At 45.0% G+C, this 15,000-nt stretch overlaps 1 protein-coding gene across 1 annotated transcript in view; it reads left to right on the forward strand.

The window, feature by feature from the left end:
- Positions 1-15,000, forward strand: part of LOC135519856 (threonylcarbamoyladenosine tRNA methylthiotransferase-like) — a 528,096-nt gene that overhangs the window by 323,613 nt on the left and 189,483 nt on the right. The window contains exon 9 of the mRNA XM_064945063.1: positions 12,931-13,076. Coding sequence (XP_064801135.1) covers positions 12,931-13,076 — 146 coding nt within the window. The remainder of the gene's footprint in view (positions 1-12,930; positions 13,077-15,000) is intronic.

Here is a 15,000-nt window from a genome sequence, read left to right on the forward strand (position 1 = left end):
TTATAATACTACATCTACCCAGCCAGACCATAATATAACACTATACTACTACATCTACCCAGCCAGACCATAATATAACACTATAATACTACATCTACCCAGCCAGACCATAATATAACATTATAATACTACATCTACCCAGCCAGACCATAATATAACATTATAATACTACATCTACCCAGCCAGACCATAATATAACACTATAATACTACATCTACCCAGCCAGACCATAATATAACATTATAATACTACATCTACCCAGACAGACCATAATATAACACTATAATACTACATCTACCCAGCCAGACCATAATATAACACTATAATACTACATCTACCCAGCCAGACCATAATATAACACTATAATACTACATCTACCCAGCCAGACCATAATATAACACTATAATACTACATCTACCCAGCCAGACCATAATATAACATTATAATACTACATCTACCCAGCCAGACCATAATATAACATTATAATACTACATCTACCCAGCCAGACCATAATATAACACTATAATACTACATCTACCCAGCCAGACCATAATATAACACTATAATACTACATCTACCCAGCATGACAACAATATAACATTATAATACTACATCTACCCAGCCAGACCATAATATAACACTGTGATACTACATCTACCCAGCCAGACCATAATATAACATTATAATACTACATCTACCCAGCCAGACAGACCATAATATAACATTATAATACTACATCTACCCAGCCAGACCATAATATAACATTATAATACTACATCTACCCAGACAGACAGCTGGCCAGTCTGCCTCTCAATGGAAATACACTAATTTAATCTCACTGATCAGCTTACATCTGCACTGCTGAATGGAATGATGAGATGGCTGAGTCCTATTGGTCTGATAGCAACCAGATGCAGGAGATATCAATATATAATGACATTCACAAGCTGAAATACATTCCTAATATGGTCATATTATAGCCAGACAGTTGTTGCTGTTGATTAGTTGTATTATAATAAGGTAATAAGTAAACTAAAACATTTGAAAAGAGGGAAAATGTGTTTAATTGTGAGTCGTATCACGGCTCCAGCTGAATGTGGAATGAAAGAGCGACAGTGGATTTATCTGTGTCCCAGTGGGACTGCGAATCTGTGATATTTTGGATAATTGCTGTTTTCTTTGGATGGTGTCGTTGTGTTTGCTCTCTAGTCCATGAAAAACACACCCACTGCGTCAGCCATGAAGAGCCACTATGGGGATGTTTCAATGGAAAAGGGCCTCTTGAGCCAACTGTTGTAAAGTAGACTGGTGAGATAGAAGAGAGAGGCTATAGAGATCAGAACAGGACCTATAGAGACTATAGAGATCAGAACAGGACCTATAGAGACTATAGAGATCAGAACAGGACCTATAGAGACTATAGAGATCAGAACAGGACCTATAGAGACTATAGAGATCAGGGCAGGACATATAGAGACTATAGAGATCAGGACAGGACCTATAGAGATCAGAACAGGACCTATAGAGGCTATAGAGATCAGGACAGGACCTATAGAGACTATAGAGATCAGGACAGGACCTATAGAGATCAGAACAGGACCTATAGAGGCTATAGAGATCAGGACAGGACCTATAGAGACTATAGAGATCAGGACAGGACCTATAGAGATCAGAACATGACCTATAGAGGCTATAGAGATCAGAACAGGACCTATAGAGACTATAGAGATCAGGACAGGACCTATAGAGATCAGAACAGGACCTATAGATACTATAGAGATCAGAACAGGACCTATAGATACTATAGAGATCAGGACAGGACCTATAGAGACTATAGAGATCAGGACAGGACCTATAGAGACTATAGAGATCAGGACAGGACCTATAGAGACTATAGAGATCAGGACAGGACCTATAGAGATCAGAACAGGACCTATAGAGACTATAGAGATCAGGACAGGACCTATAGAGATCAGAACAGGACCAATAGAGGCTATAGAGATCAGGACAGGACCTATAGAGACTATAGAGATCAGAACAGGACCTATAGAGACTATAGAGATCAGGACAGGACCTACAGAGATCAGGACAGGACCTATAGAGGCTATAGAGATCAGGACAGGACCTATAGAGACTATAGAGATCAGGACAGGACCTATAGAGACTATAGAGATCAGGACAGGACCTATAGAGACTATAGAGATCAGAACAGGACCTATAGAGGCTATAGAGATCAGGACAGGACCTATAGAGACTATAGAGATCAGAACAGGACCTATAGAGACTATAGAGATCAGGACAGGACCTATAGAGGTCAGAACAGGACCTATAGAGGCTATAGAGATCAGGACAGTACCTATAGAGACTATAGAGCTCAGAACAGGACCTATAGAGGCTATAGAGATCAGAACAGGACCTATAGAGGCTATAGAGATCAGAACAGAACCTATAGAGGCTATAGAGATCAGAACAGGACCTATAGAGGCTATAGAGATCAGAACAGGACCTATAGAGACTATAGAGATCAGAACAGGACCTATAGAGACTATAGAGATCAGAACAGGACCTATAGAGACTATAGAGCTCAGAACAGGACCTATAGAGGCTATAGAGATCAGAACAGGACCTATAGATACTATAGAGATCAGAACAGGACCTATAGAGGCTATAGAGATCAGAACAGGACCTATAGAGATCAGAACAGGACCTATAGAGACTATAGAGATCAGAACAGGACCTATAGAGACTATAGAGATCAGAACAGGACCTATAGAGATCAGAACAGGACCTATAGAGACTATAGAGATCAGAACAGGACCTATAGAGGCTATAGAGATCAGAACAGGACCTATAGAGATCAGAACAGGACCTATAGAGACTATAGAGATCAGAACAGGACCTATAGAGACTATAGAGATCAGATCAGTCAGTCTGGGAACAGGACCTATAGAGGTATGTTGAGCCTCTCTCTGCTATGTTGAGCCTCTCTCTGCTATGTTGAGCCTCTCTCTGCTATGTTGAGCCTTTCTCTGCTACGTTGAGCCTCTCTCTGCTACCTTGAGCCTCTCTCTGCTACGTTGAGCCTCTCTCTGCTACGTTGAGCCTCTCTCTGCTACGTTGAGCCTCTCTCTGCTACGTTGAGCCTCTCTCTGCTACGTTGAGCCTCTCTCTGCTACGTTGAGCCTCTCTCTGCTACGTTGAGCCTCTCTCTGCTACGTTGAGCCTCTCTCTGCTACGTTTAGCCTCACTCTACTACGTTGATCCTCTCTCTGCTACGTTGATCCTCTCTCTGCTACGTTGAGCCTCTGCTACTTTGAGCCTCTCTCTGCTACGTTGAGCCTCTCTCTGCTACGTTGAGCCTCTCTCTGCTACGTTGAGCCTCTCTCTGCTACGTTGAGCCTCTCTCTGCTACGTTGAGCCTCACTCTGCTACCTTGATCCTCTCTCTGCTACGTTGAGCCTCTCTCTGCTACGTTGAGCCTCTCTCTGCTACGTTGAGCCTCTCTCTGCTACGTTGAGACTCACTCTGCTACCTTGATCCTCTCTCTGCTACGTTGAGCCTCTCTCTGCTACGTTGATCCTCTCTCTGCTACGTTGAGCCTCTCTCTGCTACGTTGAGCCTCTCTCTGCTACGTTGAGCCTCTCTCTGCTACGTTGAGCCTCTCTCTGCTACGTTGAGCCTCTCTGCTACGTTGAGCCTCTCTCTGCTACGTTGAGCCTCTCTCTGCTACGTTGAGCCTCTCTCTGCTACGTTGAGCCTCACTCTGCTACGTTGATCCTCTCTCTGCTACGTTGATCCTCTCTCTGCTACGTTGAGCCTCTGATACGTTGAGCCTCTCTCTGCTACGTTGAGCCTCTCTCTGCTACGTTGAGCCTCTCTCTGCTACGTTGAGCCTCTCTCTGCTACGTTGAGCCTCTCTCTGCTACGTTGAGCCTCTCTCTGCTACGTTGAACCTCACTCTGCTACGTTGAGCCTCTCTCTGCTACGTTGAACCTCTCTCTGCTACGTTGAGCCTCACTCTGCTACGTTTAGCCTCACTCTGCTACGTTGAGCCTCTGCTACGTTGAGTCTCACTCTGCTACGTTGAGTCTCACTCTGCTACGTTGAGCCTCTCTCTGCTACGTTGAGCCTCTGCTACGTTGAGCCTCACTCTGCTACGTTGAGCCTCACTCTGCTACGTTGCTGATCCATGATTGACGGCTCTATTGGACAGTTGCCGTGTGACATCACTGACTCACCGTGGGTCTGAAATGAGATGCTTCGTTTGTCTCCCCTGATCGACACAGATATGGATTTTCCCACCGGGCGGTAGAGGAGAGAGGTGTCTGTCAACGACAACATCTGGTCTCTTCGGGGGGGGGATAAAGACGTTTGGTTGTTGTTGATGCAACCGATGACGTCAGCTCACAAACACTCAGTTCAGCTATTCAGTCTGCTGAGCGAGCGAGCGAGAGGGTGTGTGTGTGTGTGTGTGTGTGTGTGTGTGTGTGTGTGTGTGTGTGTGTGCGTGTGTGTGTGTTTTACATGGTTGAGGCCCTTAGGTACAGACAGGTTGCCAGGAGACATGACAGGAGTGTGCTCGACGATACGGTAAGTTCACATCGGCTGTGTGAAATGACATCGAGACACCAGACAGTCTCTCACTTCTCTCACGCCTTCCACTTACCATTCAGCGCTATCCCACTCACTACCCACAATCCACCTCTTTCTGGTGTGACATGTACACACCCGCATGCACATATGTGTGTGTACACACACACACACACACACACACACACACACACACACACACACACACACTAATTAGTTTGGGAGACTTTGCATGTCCCAGTGCAAGTATGTTCCTGGTTCATCTGCTTCATTAATCAACTGGTATTCTTCGTTCTAATGAATTATTTTAGTTTTGACCCCCTCTAATGGTTACCCCATGTGGTGAGGTACCAGTGAGACGACTATCTAGGCTGGAGGAGGGGGGGGGGGGGGGGGGTCGCGCCTCGGCACAATAGCTTTTAATTGTGAAGACGGACCAGGATCGCAATCAACCAACATTTTCACTTGAAGAAATCATTTCATCAATCGTTTGTTTCCTCCTCCTCCTCTCTCATAGTGATTAGACATTCGGCAATGATATGATGATAATAGGTGTGATTATACAGCTCTGTCTGTAGTCTAGTCATCTGTAGTAGTCCTGGTAGTGTCAAGCCTGACTGTTATTCTGTATTTAATACCACATCTCCCTGTCAAGCATGTCTGTTATTCTGTATTTAATACCACATCTCCCTGTCAGAGCCTGTCTGTTATTCTGTATTTAATACCACATCTCCCTGTCAAGCCTGTCTGTTATTCTGTATTTAATACCACATCTCCCTGTCAGAGCTCTGCTCTGTCCTGTGTTGAAGGGGCTTGTTTAGGGAGCTCTACTCTGTAGGGAAGGGGGCTTGTTTAGGGAGCTCTGCTCTGTGTTGAAGGGGCTTGTTTAGGGAGCTCTGCTCTGTGGGGAAGGGGGCTAGTTTAGGGAGCTCTGCTCTGTGGGGAAGGGGGCTTGTTTAGGGAGCTCTGCTCTGTGGGGAAGGGGCTTGTTTAGGGAGCTCTGCTCTGTGGGGAAGGGGCTTGTTTAGGGAGCTCTGCTCTGTGGGGAAGGGGCTTGTTTAGGGAGCTCTGCTCTGTGGGGAAGGGGCTTGTTTAGGGAGCTCTGCTCTGTGGGGAAGGGGGCTTGTTTAGGGAGCTCTGCTCTGTGGGGAAGGGGCTTGTTTAGGGAGCTCTGCTCTGTGGGGAAGGGGGCTTGTTTAGGGAGCTCTGCTCTGTGGGGAAGGGGCTTGTTTAGGGAGCTCTGCTCTGTGGGGAAGGGGCTTGTTTAGGGAGCTCTGCTCTGTGGGGAAGGGGCTTGTTTAGGGAGCTCTGCTCTGTGGGGAAGGGGGCTTGTTTAGGGAGCTCTGCTCTGTGGGGAAGGGGCTTGTTTAGGGAGCTCTGCTCTGTGGGGAAGGGGCTTGTTTAGGGTGCTCTGTGGGGAAGGGGGCTTGTTTAGGGAGCTCTGCTCTGTGGGGAAGGGGCTTGTTTAGGGAGCTCTGCTCTGTGGGGAAGGGGGCTTGTTTAGGGAGCTCTACTCTGTGGGGAAGGGGCTTGTTTAGGAGCTCTGCTCTGTGGGGAAGGGGCTTGTTTAGGGAGCTCTGCTCTGTGGGGAAGGGGCTTGTTTAGGAGTCTCTGCTCTGTGGGGAAGGGGGCTTGTTTAGGGAGCTAGGTCCTGTGGTGATGGGGCTTGTTTAGGAGTCTCTGCTCTGTGGGGAAGGGGCTTGTTTAGGGAGCTCTGCTCTGTGGGGAAGGGGCTTGTTTAGGCTATACCTCGTCCAACGAAATGCTTCCTTGCAGGTTCTTTCTCGAGTAAGCATGTCATTGGGCGATGTTTACCCTGCATATCCCGTGCGTAGGACGAATCGAACTGGAAAGTGTTGATGAGGAAAGGGAGTGTCCTCTGTGTTAGGAACCATTCCCTGTAAACCCTGGGACCGTACTGTACAATAGGAGCCCCTTTATACAGGACACACACCTGGGGGATTCTAACAGGACAGGGAGAGTCATTTCACATATGCTGATGAGAATAATCTCTGTGTGTGTGTGTGTGTGTGTGTGTGTGTGTGTGTGTGTGTGTGTGTGTGTGTGTGTGTGTGTGTGTGTGTGTGTGTGTGTGTGTTTAACAGGACAGGGAGAGTCATATCACATATGCCGATGATAATTTAGTATTCTTGCTGTTATCACCATCATTCCCTGTTCTACCTCCTGAACCCCCTCTGGACCCTCATTAAACTACAGTCTGGACCCTCATTAAACTACAGTCTGGACCCTCATTAAACTAGTCTGGACCCTCATTAAACTACAGTCTGGACCCTCATTAAACTAGTCTGGACCCTCATTAAACTACAGTCTGGACCCTCATTAAACTACAGTCTGGACCCTCATTAAACTATAGTCTGGACCCTCATTAAACTATAGTCTGGACCCTCATTAAACTACAGTCTGGACCCTCATTAAACTACAGTCTGGACCCTCATTAAACTATAGTCTGGAGGGACCCTCATTAAACTACAGTCTGGATCCTCATTAAACTACAGTCTGGACCCTCATTAAACTACAGTCTGGATCCTCATTAAACTACAGTCTGGACCCTCATTAAACTACAGTCTGGATCCTCATTAAACTACAGTCTGGACCCTCATTAAACTATAGTCTGGACCCTCATTAAACTATAGTCTGGACCCTCATAAACTACAGTCTGGCGGGATCGTCATTAAACTACAGTCTGGACCCTCATTAAACTACAGTCTGGACCCTCATTAAACTATAGTCTGGACCCTCATAAACTACAGTCTGGAGGGATCGTCATTAAACTACATTCTGGACCCTCATTAAACTACAGTCTGGACCCTCATTAAACTACAGTCTGGGCCCTCATTAAACTACAGTCTGGACCCTCATTAAACTACAGTCTGGGCCCTCATTAAACTACAGTCTGGACCCTCATTAAACTACAGTCTGGACCCTCATTAAACTACAGTCTGGGCCCTCATTAAACTACAGTCTGAACCCTCATTAAACTACAGTCTGGACCCTCATTAAACTACAGTCTGGACCCTCATTAAACTACAGTCTGGACACTCATTAAACTACAGTCTGGACCCTCATTAAACTACAGTCTGGACACTCATTAAACTACAGTCTGGAGGGATCCTCATTAAACTACAGTCTGGGCCCTCATTAAACTACAGTCTGGACCCTCATTAAACTACAGTCTGGACCCTCATTAAACTACAGTCTGGACCCTCATTAAACTACAGTCTGGACCCTCATTAAACTACAGTCTGGATCCTCATTAAACTACAGTCTGGAGGGATCCTCATTAAACTACAGTCTGGACCCTCATTAAACTACAGTCTGGACCCTCATTAAACTACAGTCTGGAGGGATCCTCATTAAACTACAGTCTGGACCCTCATTAAACTACAGTCTGGAGGGACCCTCATTAAACTACAGTCTGGAGGGACCCTCTGGACCCTCATTAAACTACAGTCTGCAGGGACCCTCATTAAACTACAGTCTGGACCCTCATTAAACTACAGTCTGGACCCTCATTAAAAAGTCTGGGCCCTCATTAAACTACAGTCTGGACCCTCATTAAACTACAGTCTGGACCCTCATTAAACTACAGTCTGGGCCCTCATTAAACTACAGTCTGGACCCTCATTAAACTACAGTCTGGACCCTCATTAAACTACAGTCTGGATCCTCATTAAACTACAGTCTGGACCCTCATTAAGCTACAGTCTGGATCCTCATTAAACTACAGTCTGGACCCTCATTAAACTACAGTCTGGACCCTCATTAAACTACAGTCTGGACACTCATTAAACTACAGTCTGGACCCTCATTAAACTACAGTCTGGACACTCATTAAACTACAGTCTGGAGGGATCCTCATTAAACTACAGTCTGGACCCTCATTAAACTACAGTCTGGACCCTCATTAAACTACAGTCTGGAGGGATCCTCATTAAACTACAGTCTGGACCCTCATTAAACTACAGTCTGGAGGGACCCTCATTAAACTACAGTCTGGAGGGACCCTCATTAAACTACAGTCTGGACCCTCATTAAACTACAGTCTGCAGGGACCCTCATTAAACTACAGTCTGGACCCTCATTAAACTACAGTCTGGGCCCTCATTAAACTACAGTCTGGACCCTCATTAAACTACAGTCTGGACCCTCATTAAACTACAGTCTGGGCCCTCATTAAACTACAGTCTGGACCCTCATTAAACTACAGTCTGGACCCTCATTAAACTACAGTCTGGATCCTCATTAAACTACAGTCTGGACCCTCATTAAGCTACAGTCTGGATCCTCATTAAACTACAGTCTGGACCCTCATTAAACTACAGTCTGGACCCTCATTAAACTACAGTCTGGACACTCATTAAACTACAGTCTGGACCCTCATTAAACTACAGTCTGGACACTCATTAAACTACAGTCTGGAGGGATCCTCATTAAACTACAGTCTGGGCCCTCATTAAACTACAGTCTGGACCCTCATTAAACTACAGTCTGGACCCTCATTAAACTACAGTCTGGACCCTCATTAAACTACAGTCTGGATCCTCATTAAACTACAGTCTGGAGGGTTCCTCATTAAACTACAGTCTGGACCCTCATTAAACTACAGTCTGGAGGGATCCTCATTAAACTACAGTCTGGACCCTCATTAAACTACAGTCTGGAGGGACCCTCATTAAACTACAGTCTGGACCCTCATTAAACTACAGTCTGCAGGGACCCTCATTAAACTACAGTCTGGACCCTCATTAAACTACAGTCTGGACCCTCATTAAACTACAGTCTGGAGGGACCCTCATTAAACTACAGTCTGGACCCTCATTAAACTACAGTCTGGAGGGACCCTCATTAAACTACAGTCTGGACCCTCATTAAACTACAGTCTGGAGGACCCTCATTAAACTACAGTCTGGAGGGACCCTCATTAAACTACAGTCTGGAGGGATAAGTGCTGTGTGTGTGCGTGCGTGTGTGTGTGTCTTTATTTGTCTCCGGATCTGTGTGTGTGTGTTTATGCGTCTCCAGATCTGTGTGTGTGTGTGTGTGTGTGTGTGTGTGTGTGTGTGTGTGTGTGTGTGTGTGTGTGTGTGTGTGTGTGTGTGTGTGTGTGTGTGTGTGTGTGTGTGTGTGTGTGTTTATGCGTCTCCAGATCTGTGTGTGTCGGCACATGGAATCTCCCCTATGTGAGGGTGTATAATGTGCTCTGACTGCTCTAAATGACGATGTCTGAAGAGATCATCACTTCTCAGTGGATTACACTCCCCTCACACTCTCATCCTGTTTACATCTGTCCCAACAGGAAATGTCTGAGGTTCTGAACCACACTCCTGTCTATGCCTTCTTCCACAAATCTCTCTCTATTTTCTCTCTCTCTCTCTCTCTCCCTCTCTCTCTCTCTCTCTCTCTCTCTCTCTCTCTCTCTCTCTCTCTCTCTGTCTCTCTCTCTGTCTCTCTCTCTATCTCTATCTCTCTCTGTCTCTCTCTCTATCTCTGTCTCTCTCTCTGTCTCTCTCTCTATCTCTCTCTATCTCTCTCTCTGTCTCTCTCTCTGTCTCTATCTCTCTCTCTCTCTCTCTCTCTCTCTCTCTGTCTCTCTTTGTCTCTCTCTGTCTCTCTATCTCTCTCTCTCTCTCTCTCCCTGTCTATCTCTCCCTATATATATCTCTCTCTCTCTCTCTCTCTCTCTCTGTCTCTCTATCTCTCAATTCAATTCAATTCAATTCAATTCAATTCAAGGGGCTTTATTGGCATGGGAAACATATGTTAACATTGCCAAAGCAAGTAAGGTATATAATATATAAAGTGAAATAAACAATAAAAATTAACAGTAGACATCACACATACAGAAGTTTCAAAACAATAAAGACATTACAAATGTCATATTATATATATATATACAGTGTTTTTACAATGTGCAAATGGTAAAGGACACAAGATAAAATAAATAAGCATAGATATGTGTTGTATTTACAATGGTGCGTGTTCTTCACTGGTTGCCCTTTTCTCGTGGCAACAGGTCACAAATCTTGCTGCTCTGATGGCACACTGTGGAATTTCACCCAGTAGATATGGGAGTTTTTCAAAATTGGATTTGTTTTCGAATTCTTTGTGGATCTGTGTAATCTGAGGGAAATATGTCTCTCTAATATGGTCATACATTGGGCAGGAGGTTAGGAAGTGCAGCTCAGTTTCCACCTCATTTTGTGGGCAGTGAGCACATAGCCTGTCTTCCCTTGAGAGCCATGTCTGCCTACGGCGGCCTTTCTCAATAGCAAGGCTATGCTCGCTGAGTCTCTCTCTATCTCTCTGTCTCTCTCTATCTCTCTGTCTCTCTCTATCTCTCTCTCTCTCTCTGTCTCTCTCTATCTCTCTCTCTGTCTCTCTCTCTCTCACCTCTCTCTCTCACCTCTCTCTCTCACCTCTCTCTCTCTCTCTCACCTCTCTATGTCTGTCTGTCTGTCAGTCTCTCCCTCTCTCTCTCTCTCACACCCTCTCTCTCACACCTCTCTCTCTCTCTCTCTCTCTCTCTCTCTCACCCTCTATTCTCTCTCACCCTCTATCTCTCTCTCGCTCTCTCTCTCTCTCTCTCACCTCTCTCTCTCTCTCTCTCTCTCTCGCTCTCTCTCTCTCTCTCACCCTCTATCTCTCTCTCGCTCTCTCTCTCACCCTCTATATCTCTCTCTTTCTCTATCACCCTCTATCTCTCTCTCTCCATCTCCTCTCTCTATCTCTCTCTCCATCTACTCTCTCCTCCCTCTCTCTCTCTCTCACACCCTCTCTCTCACACCTCTCTCTCTCTCTCTCTCTCTCTCTCTCTCTCTCTCTCACCCTCTATCTCTCTCTCACCCTCTATCTCTCTCTTGCTCTCTCTCTCTCACCCTCTCTCTCTCTCTCTCTCTCTCGCTCTCTCTCTCTCTCACCATCTATCTCTCTCTCGCTCTCTCTCTCACCCTCTATCTCTCTCTCTTTCTCTCTCACCCTCTATCTCTCTCTCTCTCTCTCTCTCTCTCTCCATCTCCTCTCTCTATCTCTCTCTCCATCTACTCTCTCTCCATCTCCTCTTTCTCTCTCTCTCTCTCCATCTCCTCTCTCTATCACTATATCTCTCCCTCTCTCTCACTCATTCAATTCAATTCAAAGGGCTTTATTGGCATGGGAAACACAGTTTAACATTGCCAACAGTAAACATTACAATCACAAAAGTTCCAAAAGAATAAAGATATTTCAAATCTCATATTATGTCTATATACAGTTTTGTAACGATGTGCAAATAGTTAAAGTGGGTGGCAGGGCAGCCTAGTGGTTAGAGCATTGGACTAGTAACCGGAAGGTTGCAAGTTCAAACCCCCGAGCTGACAAGGTACAAACCTGAACAGGCAGTTAACCCACTGTTCCTAGGCCGTCATTGAAAATAAGAATTTGTTCTTAACTGACTTGCCTAGTTAAATAAAGGTAAAATAAATCAATAAAAAGTAGAAAAGGGAAAATAAATCAATATAACTATGGGTTGTGTGGTGGTGGTGTTGCTGTGATGTCACACTGTGGTATTTCACCCAGTAGATATGAACGTTTATCAAAATTGGATTTGTTTTCAAATGATTTGTGTGTTTGTGTAATCTCTCTCTCTCTCTCTATAATCTCTCTCTCCATCTCCTCTCTCTCTACTCTCTCTCCATCTCCTCTCTCTCTACTCTCTCTCCATCTCCTCTCTCTCTACTCTCTCTCCATCTCCTCTCTCTATCTCTCTCTCCATCTCCTCTCTCTCTACTCTCTCTCCATCTCCTCTCTCTCTACTCTCTCTCCATCTCCTCTCTCTACTCTCTCTCCATCTCCTCTCTCTATCTCTCTCTCCATCTCCTCTCTCTCTACTCTCTCTCCATCTCCTCTCTCTCTACTCTCTCTCCATCTCCTCTCTCTACTCTCTCTCCATCTCCTCTCTCTCTACTCTCTCTCCATCTCCTCTCTCCTATCTCTCTCTCCATCTCCTCTCTCTCTACTCTCTCTCCATCTCCTCTCTCTCTACTCTCTCTCCATCTCCTCTCTCTCTACTCTCTCTCCATCTCCTCTCTCTCTACTCTCTCTCCTATCTCTCTCTCCATCTCCTCTCTCTCTACTCTCTCTCCATCTCCTCTCTCTCTACTCTCTCTCCATCTCCTCTCTCTCTATAATCTCTCTCTCCATCTCCTCCCTCTCTACTCTCTCTCCATCTCCTCTCTCCTCTCTCTCTATAATCTCTCTCTCCATCTCCTCTCTCCTATCTCTCTCTCCATCTCCTCTCTCCTCTCTCTCTCTCTCTCATCTATCCACCTTATCTCCTAACAGGAGATGTCTACGATCCTGAACCATCCTCGTGTGTATGCCTTTCTCCATGTCCCGGTGCAGTCTGCCTCCGACAGCGTCCTGATGGACATGAAGAGGGAGTACTGTGCTGATGACTTCAGGCGCGTCGCTGACTTCCTGAAAGACAAGTAAGTCTCTGCTGTGGAAAGACGGAGGGATCAGGAAGAAGGGAGAAAGGTTTAGATATACTAATACTATACTCACTAAAGACCAGGGGGTTTAGCAAGGCTCTGTTGGCTTGTAGCCTGATTTCTCCTCGTTCACTCTCTCTCTATTTGGTTCTCTCTGTCTCTCTCCCTCTCTCTCTCTCTCTCTCTCTCTCTCTCTCTCTCTCTCTCTCTCTCTCTCTCTCTCTGGTTCTCTCCCTCTCCTCTCTCTCTCTCTCTCTCTCTCTCTCTCTCTCTCTCTCTTTGGTTCTCTCCCTCTCTCTCTTTGGTTCTCTCACTCTCTGGTTCTCTCTCTCTCTCTGGTTCTCTCTCTCTCTCTCTGCTTCAATTCAATTCAAGGGGCTTTATTGGCATGGGAAACATGTGTTAACATTGCCAAAGCAAATGAGGTAGATAATATACAAAAGTGAAACAAACAATCAAAATTTACAATAAACATTACACATACAGAAGTTTCAAAACAATAAAGACATTACAAATGTTATATTATATATATATATATACACAGTGTTGTAACAATGTACAAATGGTTAAAGGACACATAAAATACATAAGCATAGATATGGGTTGTATTTACAATGGTGTTTGTTCTTCACTGGTTGCCCTTTTCTCATGGCAACAGGTCACAAATCTTGCTGCTGTGATGTCACACTGTGGTATTTCACCCAGTAGATATGGGAGTTTTTCAAAATTGGATTTGTTTTCGAATTCTTTGTGGATCTGTGTAATCTGAGGGAAATATGTCTCTCTAATATGGTCATACATTTGGCAGGAGGTTAGGAAGTGCAGCTCAGTTTCCACCTCATTTTGTGGGCAGTGAGCACATAGCCTGTCTTCTCTTGAGAGCCATGTCTGTCTATGGCGGCCTTTCTCAATAGCAAGGCTATAATCACTGAGTCCTTAAGTTTGGGTCAGTCACAGTGGTCAGGTATTCTGCCACTGTGTACTCTCTGTTTAGGGCCAAATAGCATTCTAGTTTGCTCTGTTTTTTTGTTAATTCTTTCCAATGTGTCAAGTAATTATCTTTTTGTTTTCTCATGATTTGATTGGGTCTAATTGTGTTGCTGTCCTGGGGCTCTGTAGGGTGTGTTTGTGTTTGTGAACAGAGCCCCAGGACCAGCTTGCTTAGGGGACTCTTCTCCAGGTTCATCTCTCTGTAGGTGATGGCTTTGTTGTGGAAGGTTTGGGAATCGCTTCCTTTTAGGTGGTTATAGAATTTAACAGCTCTTTTCTGGATTTTGATAATTGGTGGGTATCGGCCTAATTCTGCTCTGCTTGCATTATTTGGTGTTCTACGTTGTACACAGAGGATATTTTTGCTGTCTCTCTCTGTCTCTGTCTCTCTATCTCTCTGTCTCTCTCTCTCTTTCTCTGTCTCTCTCTCTCTCTGTGTCTCCCTCTCGCTCTCTGTCTCTCTCTCTCTGTCTCTGTCTCTCTATCTCTCTCTGTCTCTCTCTCTCTCTCTTTCTCTGTCTCTCTCTCTCTCTGTGTCTCCCTCTCGCTCTCTGTCTCTCTCTCTCAATTCAATTCAATTCAAGGGGCTTTATTGGCATGGGTAACATGTGTTAACATTGCCAAAGCAAGTAAGGTAGATAATATATAAAGTGAAATAAACAATAAAAATTAACAGTAGACATCACACATACAGAAGTTTCAAAACAATAAAGATATTACAAATGTCATATTATATATATATACACAGTGTTTTTACAATGTACAAATGGTTAAGGACACAGGATAAAATAAATAAGCATAGATATGGGTTGTATTTACAATGGTGAGTGTTCTTCACTGGTTCTCCTTTTCTTTCTCTCTCTCTCTCTCTCTCTCTGTTTCTCTCTCTCTCTATCTCCCTCTATCTCTCTGTCTCTCTCTGTCTCCCTCT

The sequence above is a fragment of the Oncorhynchus masou genome, chromosome 29, assembly GCF_036934945.1.
Source record: "Oncorhynchus masou masou isolate Uvic2021 chromosome 29, UVic_Omas_1.1, whole genome shotgun sequence".
Taxonomy (NCBI): domain Eukaryota; kingdom Metazoa; phylum Chordata; class Actinopteri; order Salmoniformes; family Salmonidae; genus Oncorhynchus; species Oncorhynchus masou.